General features: G+C 40.0%; 2 protein-coding genes across 4 annotated transcripts in view; one reads left to right on the plus strand and one right to left on the minus strand.

The window, feature by feature from the left end:
* Positions 1-2,330, plus strand: part of aopep (aminopeptidase O (putative)) — a 97,270-nt gene extending 94,940 nt beyond the window's left edge. For all 3 annotated transcript variants that reach the window (XM_050051759.1, XM_050051762.1, XM_050051761.1), the window contains one exon: positions 1,571-2,330. The gene's annotated coding sequence lies outside the window, so the exon portion shown is untranslated. The remainder of the gene's footprint in view (positions 1-1,570) is intronic.
* A 955-nt stretch (positions 2,331-3,285) lies between these two features.
* Positions 3,286-20,050, minus strand: part of fancc (FA complementation group C) — a 39,550-nt gene continuing 22,785 nt past the window's right edge. Inside the window, 8 exon segments of the mRNA XM_050052167.1 lie at positions 3,286-3,870; positions 3,873-4,016; positions 5,677-5,889; positions 7,375-7,549; positions 9,527-9,641; positions 11,936-12,011; positions 13,729-13,828; positions 13,986-14,041. Of these exon segments, the coding sequence (XP_049908124.1) occupies positions 3,817-3,870; positions 3,873-4,016; positions 5,677-5,889; positions 7,375-7,549; positions 9,527-9,641; positions 11,936-12,011; positions 13,729-13,828; positions 13,986-14,041 (933 nt within the window). The 3' untranslated portion in view covers positions 3,286-3,816.

Below are 20,050 nucleotides of genomic sequence, written 5' to 3' on the forward strand. Positions count from 1 at the left end.
TGCACATCAAAGGACAAAGCAACATTGTATAAAGACACCGAAAATAAACTTATTCAGCCCACACCACCCACACGGTCTTCTCCTCACACAACTGAACTTGACTGATTGTCTCTTTAATGTCGAGCATATTTCAGGGAGCTGTTGCATTAGATTTTAATTCAAAGTATACGTATGTTGGCAACTTTTTCTGTTTTAAGTGATGTAGTATGTTTGCATGCCACTCACAGAGGGTGGTGGAATGTGATTGTGATGGATTTATTGTTAGATTTTTATGACTGAACTCCTGAAATAGTCTCCAAGCCTTTTTTTCATGCCAACAGTATGTACCAATAATTTTGGATAACTCCCACCCCATCGGGCAGTGGTCCTGCTGACACTGCGGTGAAGGTTTCTACCGTGTCAACCACACCTTTCACCAGCTAGTGAAATCCAACAATCAACAGTTTAAATGAACCTACAGTCGTGGGGTTTCCTGTGGGTTTGGCAAAGCAGAACGCTGCCTGACACGCAGTCTGAGTTGGCATTGCTTTTTGCTTCATTACAGACTAAAAAAAAAAAACAGGGAAAAAGTATGTGTTCATAGCCTGCCAGTGCTTCGTGAGAAAGAAAGAAGAGAGATTTGGGCTTGGCTTCCTGTGCCTACTGAGCTGATATTCAGTCCTATAGAACCACTGGCTCAGTTCAGCAGGAACAGGAGTCCAGTCTACTCGCCACCGAACCAGAAGCAAACACAAGCACTGGTGGCAACAGAGTTTTAGTAGGTTATACACAAGTGCCGCTTAGGGGTGGGAAAAATATAGATTCATTTAAGTATCCCAGTTTTAAATATATATATATATATATATATATATATTTTATCTTTTATTTTCTTTATTTATTATTATTTTTATTTTTTAAGATTTTTTTTTTTTTTTAAGTCAAATTCATTCATTTGTGTTTTTGGTCTGTGTTATATGATCGTAAATTTGATATCTGTGGGTTTTGAACTGTTGGACTCCCAAAACAAGCAGTTTCCCCTATTTTCTGACATTTTATAGAATAAAGAAATACTACTAATTTCTTTCTTTCTTTTTTTTTTTTTTTTTAAAGATTAGTAGTTCATTTAAAAAAACTTTCAGCTCAAATGTTATATGCTATAGCTTGTAACATATAAGATCGGCAGATTAATAAAAAGAAACTGCACCAGTAAGATGTTAGAATTAATGTTGGTATTACAGTTTTTTCCACCAGAGGGTGCTGGCAAGTTCAATTTTTAACTGTAAAATATCCTGCTCAGTACTTTAATGTAATTGATTTTAAGAGATCCTAATTTAAAACTCTATTCGTTGATTGCTTTTTTATCCGCTTTTTAAACTCTCAAATATTGGTGTCCCCCCCAAAACCCAGTACTGGTCAGGTGCTGTGTCTTCGGCCAAAAACATCTGAACTGGATTATTTCTCTGGACTGAATACACACAGTGCTCAGTGTTTGCCTTCACATCAGGTGGACACCACCAGTTCAGCCAGAGGATTGTAGACATCTACCAAATGTTCCGTAATACTCCAATCTGAACATATCTTTCTCTTCCAGGTTGCCGACTACAGATGGAGATGACAGGAGTTTGGCACACAGGGCGTACGAGGATCCAGCACTCACCTCCTCTTCCGCTGTAGGAGAGGGGACGCTGCAGAATCGCTCAGCAGTGTGAACACCAGAAGGCTGCACTCTTTTACTCCACAGCCACGGCCAGTTGGCAAGGTTTAGAGTACGGCAGTTCTGTCCATTCAGGTCTAAAGAAATAACTGGTGTGTGTGTGTGTGTGTGTGTGTGTGTGTGTGTGTGTGNTGTGTGTGTGTGTGTGTGTGTGTGTGTGTGTGTGTGTGTGTGTGTGTGTGTGTGTGTGTGTGTGTGTGTGTGTGTGTGTGAACCAGCAGCAATACAAGCGGTTCCTGGTGAGATGCAGTGTTGCAGTGTCTCACACTGTAGAAAGAGAGGTATTTCATAGACCTGCGTCCATGTTGAAGAACCTAAGCTGCTGTTTAAGTTAGTTTCGCTAGGTGAGTGTGTGTGTGTGTAGGTGTGACTTCATGTCTGTTTAGTCTGAAGGCATGATCTGGTTCTTAAAAGTTTAGACGGGAAATACTTTCAGGTTTTTATACATAACAATTACTTCAGTCTGGCCAGTAACAACACTGGAAAATATACAACCAACGACTCTCAGGGCATTTCTACTTGTATGAATGATGGTTTTGTAACTGCTGTGTGAACAAATAATAATGCTAAACTTTTTCTTTTCGTTTGTATATTTTAAGTGAAGATTTTTGATATGTTCATGTTAAAATAAAATGATTTTTAAATAATATCATGCCTTTTTTTTAAGCATCAGTTCATGCCTATTATACTGGTTTTATACGGAACTAGGTACAAATATCTAAACCAGATTAACTTATCAGATTTCATAAACATCTGTATAAGTGAATTAAACACTGGTTATGTAATGTATTAGGTTAGGAGTGTAATTCAAGTGTATATTTTGCTCACAAACCCAGGGAAGAAAATTTCAATTAGATTCTGTATTGAAAAAAGGTTCCTGCACAAACTGTACTAATGTGCGATGCTAAACTACAGTTTCCCTCCAAGAGATCAAATCATTTAAACTCAGATCTGTATCAATATGACTTCAAAATATTTATTGAATAAGGATGGCAGTGTTTGTTACAAAACAAGGCATGCCCTTTCCATTAAACTCCGGTAATTACTCCAACATTTAGTCCACTTTTTTACCTTTAAAGGTCCAGTGTGTAGGATTTAGGGGGATATATTGGCAGAAATTGAATATAATGTAAGAAGTACGTTTTCTTTAGTTTATAATCTGCGAAACAAAACCTACTAAACAAAGAACACTACAGAAAATCTACCCCAGAGTTCACGTTTAGCACACAGGAGAAGTTTCAGCTGGCTGCAGTCTGCAGCCCTCACCTATAGATGCCACTTAATCCTCCACACTGTTCCTTTAAAGGTGGAAAACAAGTCTGTACACAGATTACAAGTACATTGTGTACCAGACTGAAAACAAATATTTTCCAGCATGATGCTAAAAATCCAAACCATTTACTTAGCCAGCACAAGAAATGTAAATAAACCGCATGCTGCTGTTTATGTTTCTGTCAAGCTCCAGCAGTAGTCAATCAGTAGTCGTATTGTGTGTTATGTAGACGCATAAAGCAGGATATTCTCAAATGTTTGGCTCCAGTGGTAATTTTAAATGTCTGCACTTGAAATCATGGATCAAACACAAAAGGACAGTCATTCTACATCTTTATCAATAGTAAAGGAAATGTACATAGAAATATAAGTGACATCACATTACACATTAACATCTGAACACAAACAGTATTCATGCAAAGATAACTGGCGTTTGCTTTTCCTGTCCTCCAAACCTAAATGTCTTTCAGTCGGCATGTGTGCTGTGAAGGATTTATATTGTAAGACAATTATATGAGTGGGAGGACTCTGACATGTTGTACGCGCTGCTGCTTCTTTGCAGTGTGATCTGTCACTGCTCAAGTGTCCTTGTGGGCCTTGTAGTTGCGTTATGTGTGTGTGTGTGCGTATAATTGTAGCCTCTCCACATAATCTGTCCTCGCTGTGCTGTTTTGACACACTCCTGTCATTGCACTGCAGCATATCTGCACAAGAGAACGTGGTGGCTATTTGTCATTCTGCAAAGGTGCCCTGAAAAAACCCTGAGCCGAGGATGAACTCACTGCTGTGTGGTTCTGTGCATTAATGTGTGTGTGTGTGTGTGTGTATATATATATGAGCTCTCACCTGCTTTAGAGTGTGTGAGCGTGTGTCCCTGGTTCTCGGCAGGGCCTGATGCTGCATGCATATGTGTTAGTGTGTTGTGAAGTGCCTTGATCCTGAGATGAACTCTGTTAGCATCGCTTGATGAGCAGCTTCCTTCATTCAGTCTGAGCTCCAGTGAGCTGAGAAGACGCGTTGCTTCATCAAACAGACCAGACCGATCCACCACCTGGACTGACACAAGCGCGCACACACACACATGAAGACAACACAAATACTTCTTGTGACAGGCCTTTCCCAGAAAAGCAAAACTGGTATCTGAAGACATTATTTCAAAAGAAAAGGGACTCATTATTAGTGATATATTATGATATACTATGACTCAACAGCACACTATATAATCCTAGATATGTACTTAAATCCATTGAAGTATTTAGAGCCAATTTGACATCAAAAATCAAACTGTGCTGTACATGCAATGAGAGATTTTGGATAAGAAATAACCTACCATTACCTGTAAAAATCAAAGTCTGAGTAATCTCTAACATTCAATGCAGAATTTAACTCATATTAAAGGTCCAGTCTGTAGGATTTAGTGGCACCTAGGAGTGAGGTTGCAGAGCTGAAACGTCTCCTGTGTGCCAAGCATGTAGAAGAACTACGGTGGCCAATGCGAAAACATGAATGGACCTATCTAGAGCCAGTGTTTGATCTGTCCTTTCTGGGCTACTGTAGAAACAACATGGCGTCTACATGGCAGAGGCCCGGCTTCATATGTAGATATTAATGGCTCATTCTCAGGTAACAAAAACACAGCATTTCTTATTTTCAGGTGATTATAAACTAATAAAAACATAGTTATGAATATTATTTACAATTTAAAGGTTCGTTTTATTTTCTGTCATAGAAAACCTAAGCATAATACACTTGTTTAAAGTGTGAGTTTCCCACACATTCATGTATTTGTGGGGCCCATGACGATAACAACATCTGCCACCACGTATTGATATATCGTTTGGTTATTCACTGCACCACACTCTTGGAGGGCAGATCATACTCTGGGCACAGACAGAGCAGCGGAACGCCATCTATCTGATCTGATCAGCTCTGATCAGAGGACTGATCCATTACCCACCCCGTGACTCAAAAGCTCTGCAAACTGCTGCTGAGGGAAAAAAAGAACTCATGAAGAGTTACGCTGCTTCACGGCCTTGCAAAAATCTCTGAATTTAGAGAGGAGACACACACAAACACACACACACAGAGTAAAGTTTGGCGATCCAAATCTGTCAGCTACTGCCACACATTGATTGAAGTGCTATGCTCTTCCTGTTCTGGTTGCGCAATGGTTGACGTACATCCTTTGTGATATAAATGGAGCCTTAAATTTCCTGGGAGATCATACCCAGTGGCAGACAGAGTTGCAAAGTGAAAGCAAAGTGAAAAGGAAAGCAATCTAAATGTCAATGGTATCATTATTCTATGGCCACTACATTGTGCAATCACATTGACCTGATAATGATAGGTTAAAGCAAAAAACTCGTCTATTTCCACTTTTTATTGTCAACTCTTAAGCCTATAAATATTCTCTAAAGTACTCCCAAGACTGGATATTTGACCATTACCTCCATGCTGAGAAAGATTGTGTGATTCAGGCTCCAGAAAAGCTATAAAGAGGACCTTGTGGTGAGATGTTTTTTGGTCAGCTGTTGTTTCCAAGGTCAAAAATGAACATCTAGGCTCAAGTATTTACAAGTTATTTTGTAGCACAACAACATGTACAATGAGTCACGATGTGCATAACTGTCTAACCACGGGATGAGTGAAACACAAATTAGGAAATGACTAAAAACAGATTCTGGGCGGAAGAAAACAGATCGCTTCCTCACCGTCTGTAAAATCTGTGTTGATCCGCTCAGCGGTTGTTGGACGAAAACAGCAAAGTTGACTGCGAGGTTGAGGATCAATAATGGAGACAGTGATGATTGCTGAGGTCGTGTTGACAGCAGCGTGACCAATGACTGCAGCCGGTCAACAGGAAGAGGGCAAGCTGAGACCAAGAACAGGGAGCGTAGGTGGTCCCATACTTCTCTGACACATACCTGGAACCACAGATGACATGATAAATTTAAGGTCAGCTGACAAATGTTTTATTTATAGACCACAGTGGATTCAAGGAGTATCCCTTTAAGTATCTTTCCTAGAAATAAAAATCAATAGATAAGTAATTCACAAATGATGAACAAAGACAACCGCATGCGAGTTGAGGGTAAGATCGTAAAAGGAGAGACGGCGGCGACGACAGCGAGTCTCCCAGGGTTATGAGAGGAGGCGGACAAACAGGAGACAGGGAGATGAAACTCGGGCCAGCTGGCCAGACACTCGCTGAGAAATCAATACTACATCACCCTTTTCACCCGGCTCCCCTCCCTCATCTGTATATCTCTTTCTCTGTCTTCGCCACTGTCTCATTCTCTCCTGCTCAGATCATCCATAATTTATTCTTTAATGTGTTCTTCTTCTTTCTCTGTATTTGTTCTATGGCTTTTTTTCTGCCAGGAGCATATAACAGACCATCCACATTGTTATGTTGTTGAGTTATGATACTGCACATGCTATAGATTATCTGAGAAAGTACCCTCTACCTCCTCCTCCAGTCATATCAAACAACACGTCAATAATACAGTAGGCGTTTGCAGCCCAAACAGTTCTGGGGACTCCCTGAGAGGAGCTGCCCACTGAGGAGCTCCCACAAGAACTACATACTTTCAAGGGCTTTTTTTTCTATGTGCATTCTCATTGCCGATAGCAATGCTGAACTGACGTTAGCCGGGCTACGCCTATTTCGCTTTGAGGATTCAAATTTGTGTTCAATTTCCCCTGTCGAATATTTGCTAATGTCAGGACTTCACTGTTGGGTCGATTGTGCATGTTTTCTTCCATCTTTTTTTGATGCAAGCTGTTGTTTTGGAGTTTTAGTTGTTGGTGGTTTACACAACTAACAGGTTTTTTGAAAAATAGCAGTTGCCAGTGCTGCACTGGCTCATGTGTTCGACCAGTCAACTTACACTTTGGTCACTCAAGGTTCCTCTTGTGCTGGAGAGTACCTACTATAAATTAGGAGCTAAAGAAGTCCCTCAAAACAGCCCAAATTGCACAGGACTAGTATTAACCGGAGACCTCTAGTGATTTGTAATTATTGCGACGGTCGTCTGTGATGTTAATCCGGTGTGAATCTGCAATGTCCATAATTTGTCAAGTTAAAATTCCACTGCAACTTGCCTACCATATTTCGCCATACACACTGGTCATGTGATAGTCTGAGTCCTGTGTGTGTCAACATCTCTGTGATTTGATGTGGTTCTGGGAGCTATGAAAAAGTTCCTTCAATCCAAAAAACAAGAAGTGTTGTTTCTCACCATTAAGCTTCAGCAGTGTTGCCAATGCAAGTGCAGTAATACGATAATACGTAAAATGGCAAAATAGGTTTCCCAAATTAAATGTTTATAAACTAACAAACATCGATAGCGGCTCGAAACACTAGATAAATGCAAAAAAAAAAAAAATCTTTTTAGAGAAAATCTTACCAGCTGCTGTGCTCTTTGGTGCCCCCTGTTGGTGGGGTGGTAGTAGAAGGTCAGCAGCCACAGGAGGGGGCCACAGTCCTCAGGCCCTGATGTCACCAGCACCTGGACAGCCACCTGCACCCAGCGGGCGCACTGAACCAGCAGGAACCAGGCTTCAAACACTTTGTGGTGCCCCCTACATGCCAGGAGGAGAAACAATGCTTAACACTACAGATGGAGAGCTGCCTGAACACTTGATTTCACCGGGCATTGTGGGATCTGAAGGACTTTTTCAGTGCTGTGGTGGAAGCGCACGGACAAATGACACTGCGGCAAACCAGAGGACATAATTATATGAGCACATGCTGCATGGACTGCAATTAAAAAAAGAACTGAATAATTTAAAGCAAAAATCATCAGTTATCTTGAGTTTAAAAATTAAAGGACTCTGGGAAAGTAACTGAAGATTTTAACAGTGGGTTACAAACAAAGCATTATAGTGGAACTTCCAGAGTATATAAGGTCGCAGTGCTATGAACAGCTTTAACATCTATAAACTAACTGGATTTGGGTGGTCTCATTTAGTTCCTGGCACTTTCCAGCCGCAGTTTTTCCGAAGCATGTGTGTGAATATGTACAACTTACTCCACCCCAATTCCTATCCCCAACTGCTCTTGTAAAATACAACTGTAATTGTCAGTCCAGTAATTTACACCTCACTTGTTCTCCAAACAATTAAAAAAACTTGGCCATAAAGGAGGGAAAGGGGAGGTGTTTAAATACATTTAAATTGACATGACTGCTGTTTGCATGTGAAACGCATCTGTGATGTTGTGTCACCAAAGTTTTCATTAAACCATACGGTTTCCAGTGTGCCACACAAATCCTTTAATAACAGGCCGCCTGGGGTCATTTACATCATAAGAGCTTTATTAATGAGCCACAACTCTGAGTGGCTGCCAGTAATATTAGTCCTGCCCCCACTGACAGGAACAATGGGTGATCAAAGAGAGACAAAGCTCTCGCACAGATCTGATTCAGAATTAGATACTGAATCTCATTATTTGCACCCGGTGGTGACATCACACTGAGGTACAGCTGTGATTGGCTCTTTTTACTAGTGATTATTTTTTCATTGCAAGTTTTCAGAACAGAAATATGAACTTAACTAACATTTAAATGTGTATTTTGATAATGAAAATCTCAAAATTGACCAATGGATGAAAAATCTATTTTCACCTGTAGTGTTTCCCCTTAGCATATTATCAATAATGAAAATAACTGTTAAGTGCAGACCTCAAAGAATAAAGACAGACAGAGGAAGGAGGCTGTAGTGGATATCTCTAAAATGTAAAAAAAAAAAAAAAAGTGTGTTGGATTTCAAGCTGGACTTCAGGTCCAGAGAGAGCCGCAACAGAGTGAAACAGAGCCACACAGCTGCAACAACCAGACTGTAATTTGAAGTTAGAGCAGCGATAAGGATCTCTTTCTCGAATTTCCCTAATACCATCATTAGGGCTCTCTTCCTCATCTCCCCTCTTTCCCCTTGGCTCCCAAACACGAACAGCAGCACCCCTCTGCAGAGCCCTGGCAGCTGCATCTTCGCTCGGAGCAACACAACATACTACTTTCCCACCGCTGGCTCAGAACAACGTTTTGGGAATTTTGCATGGAGCTCCAGAACGGAGCGGTGGTGGGGATAATGGGCCCTGTTAAAAACCGCAGCTGGAGGGTATCAAGTCAGCCGTCTCCATCTCTAGGACATCAACTGCTTTCTGCTTTTTATCTGCATCCCCAATCCTCCTTTTCTCTAAATCAATCCGACCAAGGCTATTCACTCTCTGCCTTTTCTCCATTTCATGCTAATATAATATCCTTTCCCTTCGTCCACTTCCTCCCTGCTTCTCTGGATCTTCCTCTACATTCCTTTTCTCACTCTTATTGAGCTTTCCAACACTTGTTTTTCTCAACAGCTCTCTCTTTCCCAAGCTAATAGCCTCTAATAAGCGCTTGGAGGAGCCACGCAGTGCACCAGGACCTCTCTGCTGTGATGCGAGGGGAAAATATCTGACTAAACCACCCCCTCAACAGCAGCTAATAGAAATAAGAACACCGCGCAGGCATTCAGTAGGGTGGTGGAAGCAGACGCACATTAACACTTTCTCACTCTAACCTGGTGCTGCTGCTGCTGCTGCTGTCTCCGTCTCCCTCCTCTTCCTCCCCTGTCAGTCTCTGTAATGAGCCGCTGAGCCAGTTCAGATGATGTCTCCAAGCCTCCGGAGGCATCTCTGTGAGAACAGATTCAGACGTACAGACATAATGACTGCTTGTAGGCCATTCATGCACTTTTTGCAATCAATTAGCATTCACAGAAGCCAGCTGTTAAAGGAATAGTTCAGCATTATTGGAAATACATTTGTTTGTCTTTAGTCCTTATGCTAATGTAAGCTCAGGGGCTGCTGGCAGTAGATTTAATTTAACTGTAGACATGAGAGTGGTATCAATCTTATCATCCAACTCTCTGCAAAAAAGCCAGTGAGCATGTTTCCCAAAATATCTTGCTATTCTTATGTTACAATGCAGAATACTTCAAAATAAAAGACTCAGAAGGTGACCCTACTGCTGTCCAGACGGTAACTCAAGTCAATTTTGCTTGCAAAGCAGCTTTAATCGTCCTTCCAAATATCAGACACAAATATTTTCCAAACAGAGCTGCATAAATTACTGTTAGCACTTAAAAAGTATTTTTTCCTGTTTTCCAGCTGTTATCTTTTACTGTTAGAAGGACCAGAGTGGTGTTTGTCACACGCCACATTGTTCTGTCAAAAATAACTCTCCTACCACAAACCAAATGTTGCATGAAAAACCCCAGCTAACCGACACTTCAGGGGGTTGACAAATAAACTTTAACAAACATTTCAAATGCTTCATATCTTGATCCAAGTCTTCCCCCCGGGCTATGATTTTATTTTAACAATACAATGCTAAGTTTTAATTTATAACCTTTTTCAAGAGGAAGCACAAGCCATGATAAAAACTTAAATCTTTTACTTTTCTCAGGACTATTTCCATTCAGTCTCTGGTGAAAAATTGCCCTTCCACACACACATACACACACACAGGGAGTAATAATTAACTCAGGATTCTGGCTGGGCTCCAGTGTGTCCCTAAATGGCTCCATTCATGTAAATCATTCCTACCTACAGGCTAGTCTGGGCACACACTGATAAGCACTGGTGCACCGTGCCCCTGCACTCACCTTCTGTGCATCCGTTCAACAGTATAGATTCCCATACATAAACACTGGTGATAAATATTCAGTATAGATAATATAGATCCTTCTTAAAGGAGTACTTCATACTCTTAATGATCATTTGTATATCAAATACTCACCCTGTGTTATGTTGAATTTGTGAAGAAAACTTTGCTCATGCCTCCAGCGAATGACGAAGCAGAATTGAAGAGCTGTGTTTAACAATGGCAAAACTATATCAAAGCATCTGTTCAGAAACTCTCGCACAACTCATGCAGTATAATCCAAGTCTCATTTATCCAGTTGTATGCTTAGTACTTCCCAAACAGACAGAACTTTCCAAGGGAAAACTGAAATAAAACTTATCAATGCCCTCTTCAAAGCCAGACTCCATTGCCAGAAATGGTAATTTTAACTTGCTTAACATAGTCTGCCGCTGCCTCAATGGGTTGTTTGTTTGTGCTATTGTGTGACTTTGGTGTTTTAAAGGGTTAGTTAGAACAAACTACCAATCACAGCTGTGGTAGACCAGCAGCTCTCGTGGTCAGTGAGGTAAGATTACTGTTTTTGTCAATGGAATCTGGCTTTGAAGAGAGGATAGATGCGTTCAGTTCAGTTCAGTTCCCTGTCAGAAAGGGCTGTCTCTTTGAGAAATGCTCAGCATACAACTAAATAAATGAGACTTGGATTATACTGCACGAGTTATGCGAGAGTTTGCAAACAGATGTTTGGATATAGTTTTGCTGTTGTTCAACACGAAGCCTTATGACTTCAATTTATCAAGAATTCACTCTGTGATTGGATTCTTCATTTAACGGAGGCATGCAAGAAAAACAAAGTTCTCTTTTCACGAATTCAATATAACACAGGCTGAGTAAATAATATACAAATGATCATTTAGGGGGTGAAGTATTCCTTTCATGAGAAGAGTAATAAAGTGCATTAGTGGGTTTGTGTGAGAAGATCAATAGTTTCAGAATTCACAATAAATTTAGCTGGTATGAAACAGGCAAATAATTAAACTTCTATATTGTTTCATCTGAGTAATGACACGTAGAAAATATAAGCATAACTTTGTTCTGCATTATGTTAACTTTACATTTGACATATAACACTTTTATAACACAGTTGTTAACTAACTATAATTGATTCGCAAGAAAAAGACACAGAGGAGCCCATTCACACCGCAGCAGGAAAACTGTGTTGACACAGAGTTAAAGAATACCTGAGTAGACACTTCCTCACAATACATGGTTTTGTGCATTGTGTTAAAGTGAAACACACACACATCACACGCACAGGTTGATGAGCATGTATGTACACACTGACCTGATGGCCGGGTCAAGAGAGGAACCAGCAGACTCTGAGGTGACTGTGGGAACAAGGCCTTCAGAGATACACTCGTCTGAAACACCACAAAGCACAAATTTTCCCGAGCTCCATAAATGTAAATCATATTTACCTTGAACTCATTCATCACCGTGCTCTGAAGGCCTGAAAAATGACATTTTGAATGGGAGTCTGTGTAACGGTGATACAGTAGGTGCTAATGTGTAATGTAGCGTGTAATAGGTGGCGTTTAGTGCAGTGTGACTACAGCCATTAAAACTGAGCCCACTGTAAATACACTGTAGCACTGCCATCTACTGGTTAATAGAGGTGAAAAGGAGCTAAGCTATATTCACAAAACCGTGTAGCAGGTAATACATCACACCTACATTGTAACACATATGTTGTCTGGCTTTTTGACAGTAATGGCTGCCATGTGAGTGCCAGATTATTCCCTGCGGTCGCACAGGACGTGTTGATGGAGGGCAACACAAGACTCGTGTATATCTGAGACAATCTGTGGAGGCTGAGGATTTTAGTAAAAGCTGAAAACTACACAGAGACACATCAGTGTTAACAGCTCAAAGTGCTTTCCACACATTGCAGGTGTTTTATTTGTACAAAGTTATTACCCGCAAATTGATGATTTAAAAGCGATTTGCATTTATTGTCTACGACGCCAAGGTGTGAACCGTGGTGTGTGTAGTGCGAGCAGCGAGCTCCCGGCTGGAGATCAAGTGATAATGATGTGGAGGATTCATCAAATGTTAAGTGATTTCGCCTGCAGAGGGGTGGTAATTGTTCATCGCCCTGTGTGTGCATCTAAGCCCGCGGCACCAAAGTCACCATCCTATTACTTCCAGTGAAGATGGTGGATAAGAATAATTAGACATCTGTTGTAAACTTTAAAGTCTGTGGAGTTCTCATCTTCTGTGGCCCGGAGCACTTAAGAGGAATATGTTTGAATTAAGAGATCACTAAAGTTATCAGCAGCATCATTTCAACTGCAGTATCTTGATGAAAACAGTCGACTCTGCGTTTGTAACCACAGTGGTTTTTTATCACCTGAAAAGAAGAGTGTTTGTCTCGCCATACAACAATCAACGAATGAGTCTTATTAAAAATATAATATTATTTCAAATTTTCCAAACAACTGGAGATGTAAAGAACAGTTGATCAACTGATTAGTCAATAGACATAAAATATATCAGCAACAACTCTGATATTCGACTGTTTGTTTGTCATTTTTTTCAAGCACAATACAAAAAAAATTTCCTGCTTTTCTTTACTTTCCAGTTTTGGACTAGTCATTATTCACTATTTTATGATATGTTATGACCCAAAAGATGAATCAATTAATCAAGAGCAAAAAGAATATCAAAGGTCTTGTGTGTGGGTTTTAGTGGCATCTAGTGGTGAGGGTGGCAGATTGCAGCCGACTGAAACTTCTCCAGTGTGCCAAGCGTGTAGGAGCGCAAAAATGTGAAAACGCAAATGTCCCTGTCTAGTGCCAGTGTTTGGTTTGTCTGTTCTGGGCTACTGTAGAACACCATGGTGGACTTCTTGGGAGAGGACCCGCTCTGTATGTAGATATAAACATCTCATTCTAAGGTAACGAAAACACAACGATTCTTTCATTCAGGTGATTATACATAAATGAAAACATAGTTATGAATGTTATATTCCATTTCTGCCAATATATCCCCTAAATTAACAAGCGTTATTTGCACTCTTAAAGGAAACAAATATCTAAGTCAGACTTCTGGACCTTTTCTCAAGAAGTTGAGGCCTACCTGATGTTGCAGCAGTGCCAGTTCCCTGACGAAACACCCTGTAAAGGTTTGGATGAGATACTTAACGGACTCGTTCCCTTCAGCTTGCTTTAGGACGGACCTGTCGGACACACGATCAATTAGGATTTGCTCCAGTGCAACACAACACCAACCTATTTGCAACCAAACATATAGAAGTACACACTTCAGGAGCATGCTAAATCCTCCAAAAAACACACACAGAAGCCTCATGTCACTCTCAAACCGCCAGCACTTACCTGAAGATGTCGTTTACAACCAAGAATATGGAGCAATGCTGAGCACAGGCTTTAGGCTGCAACACACAAAAACATTGATTGAATGATTTATTTGATTTGATTAATTAACAAACAAATATGCATACAGTACTACAATTCATCAAGATATCGCAATAAAGTCCTGTGTTTTACTTCCATGTGCTCCTGAAGTCTAGGTTTGAAGGCAGGCAGAAACAGAGAATGACATGTATATTGTACTAAAATCCCTTTTTACACTAATGCACCTCATGAAAAAACAAAACATCAATATCACACAGTGATTAAAAACCACTTAAATTCAAAAACCAGTCTAATTTTTCAGCTTTTTTTATTTATTTAATTTAGAGAATGGTTCAATTTGATTTCATTTAGGATTTTATTACACTCCTAACCCCCATGTAGAGAACTGTGCTTCTCTACTTAGCTTTTACGATTGGGTTGTTTCAGGTTAGATACACTTGACCTCGTACTGAGGCCATGAGGGCCGGTAAAATGATTTGGACAGCCTGTTTTTGGAGCCTGTTTACCTCCATAAAATGTGTGTTCTTGGACTGACATTAAGGACAGCCTTCAATAGTCTGTTCTGAGCTTTTAAAAGCTTATCTTTAAATCAACAAAATATATAATCTCAGATAAAATCCTACACTTAAGATCCAGTAAGTAGAGAAAGATAAAAACCTACCCCTACATTAGAATACACAGGTGTTAACCCTTCAAGTATTGACCACTGGGTGTCACTGTTGCATCATCCACAAACCTCCCCGCCATACAGCCACAGTTCTGTCTCTCTCCCCATTAACCACTCAGTTTACCACTCTGTCAGTTCTTCCTTCACACACCCACACACACTTACGCTCTCATCTCTGCCTAATGCACACTCATCATGTGTTTTAGATTTAACACATTCTAAAACGCCCCAGCAAAAACATTTAGCAGCTGTACCGTTCATGTCTGCCTCTCTCTACATGTTTATATATCTTCTAGTCCCTAATTATTCTCCCTTTCACCCCCTCGGCACTCTCATATAGGGACATACGCTTTGCTATAAGGGGAGCATGTTAAGTCTGCTTTACAGGTTGTAATCCTGCAGTGTAAAACATAATCTCCACTTTATAAGGGATATCAGAAACAGTTCTGAGAAAGCTTTTACTGATTTGGTTTACTCACAGTACTACATATAATACGTGCCATCTGTGTCAGAAGTTAATAACAGACCTGCACCATTAAACGATTAATCAATTGTCAACTATTGAATAAATCATCAACTAATCTAATAATCTATGCTTCGGTTTGAACAATTACTTTTAAAAAAAGAAGTCACGATTCTCTCATTTTAGATTCTTAAATGTGAATATTTTCAGTTTCTTTTACTCATCCATGACAGTAAACTGAATATCTTTGGGTTGTGGACAAAACAAGACATTTGAGGGCATCATCTTGGGCTTTGGGAAACAGTGATCGTCATTTTTCACCATTTTCTGACATTTTATTGACCAAACTAATCGATTAATCTAATCGACAGATTACAGCTGAAGTTGGTCATTTTTATAAAAATGTTTTTTCAAATTTGCTGAAACTGTCTCTATATTCACACAGCACTACATAATACAGGTAATATGTGACAAAAAAAAAAAAAAGAATCAGGTTCCTCTGCCTATTCTATTGCCTTGCTTCTAATAACCGTACCACACGTGAACGAAAACAGCCAATCAGAGCCAAAGAGTCTCTAACACAGCTGTCAATCAAGTCAGTCCCTGTTCGTGAACTGCAGTCAGCTCAAACTACGCAGTGCTGATCAAATATAAATCAAGATTCTGTTACTGCATTGCCTATTTCTCGCCTCAAATGTTTTCAGAAACATGTTTTAGTGTAATGTTTAGCTGTAAAAAAAACAAAAGTTGGTACGGCTAGTAGGCAGTGCTTGGAACTTAAGTTGACTGAGTTAAAATGGCAGCCAGGTTGCAAACTGTCTCATTTTACAGTTAAACAGTACACTAAAATATGCTTCTGAGAATATTTGAGGCAATGCAATAACAGAATCCTGATTCATATTTGATCAGCGCTGCCTAGTTTGACAGTTTGACCTCAGTTCTCGAGCAGTAACTGACATGATTGACAACTACATAAGAGACTCCTCAGCTCTGATTGGTTGTTTTTGGTGCACCAGGGTCAATTTTAGCAAATACCATTAGATGCAGTAGGGAGAAGGGACATTACTTCCTCACAGATTATCTGTCTCATGTACTTCTGGAATATAATGACATTTTTGGCCTAAATGTCACAGTTATTTTCATAAAAGTTCCCAACTGTAGCTTTAATTGACAATGAAAATAATCGTTAGTTGGAACCCGAACAATGAAGTAAACTGTATGATTTTAGTTCATCAAGGCCAAGTTTCTGTAAAAGGGCGTTTACGAGCATTTTCCCTCCAGTCCAGGCACACATGTAACATCGAAACTGGAAAAAGTGCCAAAGTAAAAGACCAATTAGAGTCTTAATGAGGTCAGTAAGAGCAAACAGCCCCACCCAGTGTTTATATGGTGTTATTACAATGTTCTAACATACACAAATCAAGTGCTTTCATCCTCAGTTTTGACATGGCTGTTTCTGTTTTGTCCTCTCAAACCAGAAGACAACATTAATCAAACAAAACGTCCTTTCAATGCAACTGTCTGTATCCACAGTCCGCTGGCATACGGTTTATATGTGTCAGTGCGATTCTGCGTAATGTGGGTTGCATGCCAGCGTGCATGCATGTGTGCAAACTGTCATGGTTTCCCCCTAGTGAAAACAGATGGGTTTTTTGAGCGTCCTCCTCCATACCTTACCACTAACACTTCAAGGAGGGTCAATTACAGCACACAACAAGCATCCTGTTTTTGGCAGTAAGGCCCAGGAAGTGAGTGTTTATTGTTATTGGGCCTGTGTCTCTCACTGGATCACAGAGCGGTGGGACAAGCCAAAACGAGGAATGTGAGCCTAATTTCATGTTTCCCATTTTTGATTGCAGTTTAAACAAGTGAGTGAAAGGGAGGCGAAAGGAGACACAAGCCAGTCGACTCACAGCTCTTTTTTTTTTTTGCTTTTGCACACGTGTACACCAACGTAGACTCGCATACACAGACACACGTGTGAAACGCACATCTGACATCCAAACAACCTGAAGGCTAAGCGAAACCTAAACGTATGCCTCCCACCCTCTTAACGACAGACACGCTATACCAGATGCAATATCATAAACAAAGCATGGCGGCTGGAGGCATGTGTGCGCAAGGGTTTGCATGCACACATGTGCGTGTGAACTAGCAAGGTGATAAAAACAGAGGTCAATCAGAGATGGATGAGCGGGTAAACAAATAGATCCATGACGGGACAGTAAAGTGAACACATGCACATACATGGAGTTAGTTTGATTGTTTACAACATAGTGGCTCCTCATGTGCAATCACCATGCAGGTTTATTCCTGTACATGTTAGTAATTCATACACATGTACACCAGTGTGTTCCAGTCTATCTTAATCTCTGAGAACAGCTCCTACACTGAAAAAGAGTGCACTGCAAGCCTGTTATGAACACAGCTCAAGTGGACCATCACTCTGAGAAAACAGGAGTGACACAACTGACAAACTTTAGTGAAGTTAACATGAGGCAAACTGCCATTTAAATTCTTGTTTCCCACCAGGGCTTCACTCACATTTCTAGCTACCACAGGCAATCAGCATCTTAGGTAAATAGGATGCCATTCATAACTGTACACACAGGGTATTGTGTTGCTGGGCACAGATGTCTGGCACAAACAATTTGTAGAAAACATGTCCACACAGATTAATCTCCTCCCTTCTACTTCATTTTTATGTCATGCCTACTCTATGAGTAATTACTCTAAAGATAGCTCCAGACTCTGGGAGACACTGTTGTATTTAATTTAAGTGTTTGTTTTAGTTCAACTCAGCTGCCTGTCTGCTCATCCTCTCCTGCACTAGAGATAGCATCCCCCCCGGTCTTCAAAACCCCCACTGGCTTCCCCATTCAACAACCTAAAAAGCCCTGCAGAACCTAGCTGACTCATATCTCACTGACATCCTGCCTGCAGCTTCAGGTATGCAAACTCCAACATCCTCACCCCTCTTATTCAGTCCTAGCACCAGACCTGGAGGCAAAGGGCCTTCTCCATCGCTGCTCCCTTGTTTTCAACTTGTTTTGTGATGTTTTTTATGTGAATTGTTGGCACAATATCAGATTTTCACCACATGATTATTGTGGCTTAAAGAGTTCATGATAAATTATCAATACATCTATACAAATTTGGAAAAAAATCTTAGTCAAATTCATCTTTAACTATGTTTATTGTATGTTTTGTCTCTTTTTTGGCAAATGAATTAGACTCAAAATACGAGAGGAGGGAGATGGAGAGAAAGTCTATGACAATAGCTACAAAATCATACAATCAAACGGCGTAAGGGAAGGGAGACAAAGCGAAAACAGAAAGAAACGGAAATGATATAAGAGGCTGGTGCAACATTTCCCATACAGTTTCAGACATTCTTGATTCAAGAAACGAGCCTGAACCACAAACTATTATATTTTTTTATTTCTATTACATGAGCTTAAAGCCAACTTATCATCTATCTCCTTATGTCAGCTAAGAAATGCTTGCTGACGTGGTTGAAGGGTAAAAATATCCCTAATGTGAATGTGTGGCTTGATGATGTTGTCAGTACTCTTGAGGTGGAGTGGATCAGATATATTAGAAATGAGCAGATTAATTTATTTGATGCCATCTGGCAACCTTTTACTCAATATCTGGAGAAGATAAAGATTCTTGTTACCAATTTAACGTAGTATACTTCCATTTTGTTTGGTGGAGTCTAGGTTGGGTGCTTTATCTCTTTTTTTTTTGTTCAATTTTTATACATTCTAAGAGAGAGCGGTGTCTGTATCAGTTTTGAAAATACAATAATTATATCCACATTGCATTTGTATATTTACCAATAATTCCTTTTTTGTATATATTTACTTATGATCTTTGCAAACTGACACCACTCTCATTAAAATGCCTCAACAAGATGATTTAAAATGTGCTGGATTATTTACATAATATGATCATATGTGTGTTAATAACAAGATAACAATATTTCATTTTTAAATATCACGGTTATTGCCAATACTGGTATATCGCAACGTCTCTAATGTGAAGCAACGGACTAAAGCAAGACACATTTCCTCTCAGGGACAATTGGGTTTACTCTGCTCTACTCTAGCCTCTGGGACTCTCTACCTCACTCCCCTCTTTCAAAGCGCACTCAAAATTCACCTACTTAAATTTAATTCTAATCTGTGATCATCCTTTTTCATTGTTGTATTTAAGTGTCTTTGAGTACCTCTTACTGAGCTTTTAAAATGAAATGCATTGTTAATTACTGTAATTAATTGTCTAGTTTCAGTGAGACATTTGAATATTTAAATGTTATCCTTCCTTCTCACAATGGTCGCACTAATGTGTCTAACATGGTCGAAGTTACTGTGGGAAAAAGAGCAGCCCTTGGTGGCCAAGTGAAAAGCACACAACACGCTGCTGGTATTTTCTGATTGCGCTGTAGTGATGAGGACATCATCTTCAACAACTAGTCGTAACAACCTATAAATCAAAAATCACTTCTGACTCTTGAACAGGGCATGATCTTAAGTTATATGAAGTGAGGAGTGGCCAAGGACTCAAGTGACAGAGAGTTCAGTACTTACCCAGCACAGTAAAGGCTGTGTAGCACAAGCCAAATGATGTGAGATGCAGTTTAGAGCTAGCCAAATGATGTGAGATGCATGCAAAGCAAAGCCAAATGGTGAGAGTCAGCCAGGCAAAAACAGTCAATAAAGATCCACCAAAAAAAAAAAAAAAGCGATGGCGCGCTTCCAAGAAGTATGCATATGAAAACATTACAACTGCCATGCCTCATAATAAATGAGCAAGCCTTATATTCAAACTGTTTGGTTTCACAGTTTACAAAGCAGTTCAAAGTGGAGATAAAAACATATGGAGTGTGCAGTG

This window comes from Epinephelus moara, chromosome 8 (assembly GCF_006386435.1).
Source record: "Epinephelus moara isolate mb chromosome 8, YSFRI_EMoa_1.0, whole genome shotgun sequence".
Lineage (NCBI taxonomy): Eukaryota > Metazoa > Chordata > Actinopteri > Perciformes > Serranidae > Epinephelus > Epinephelus moara.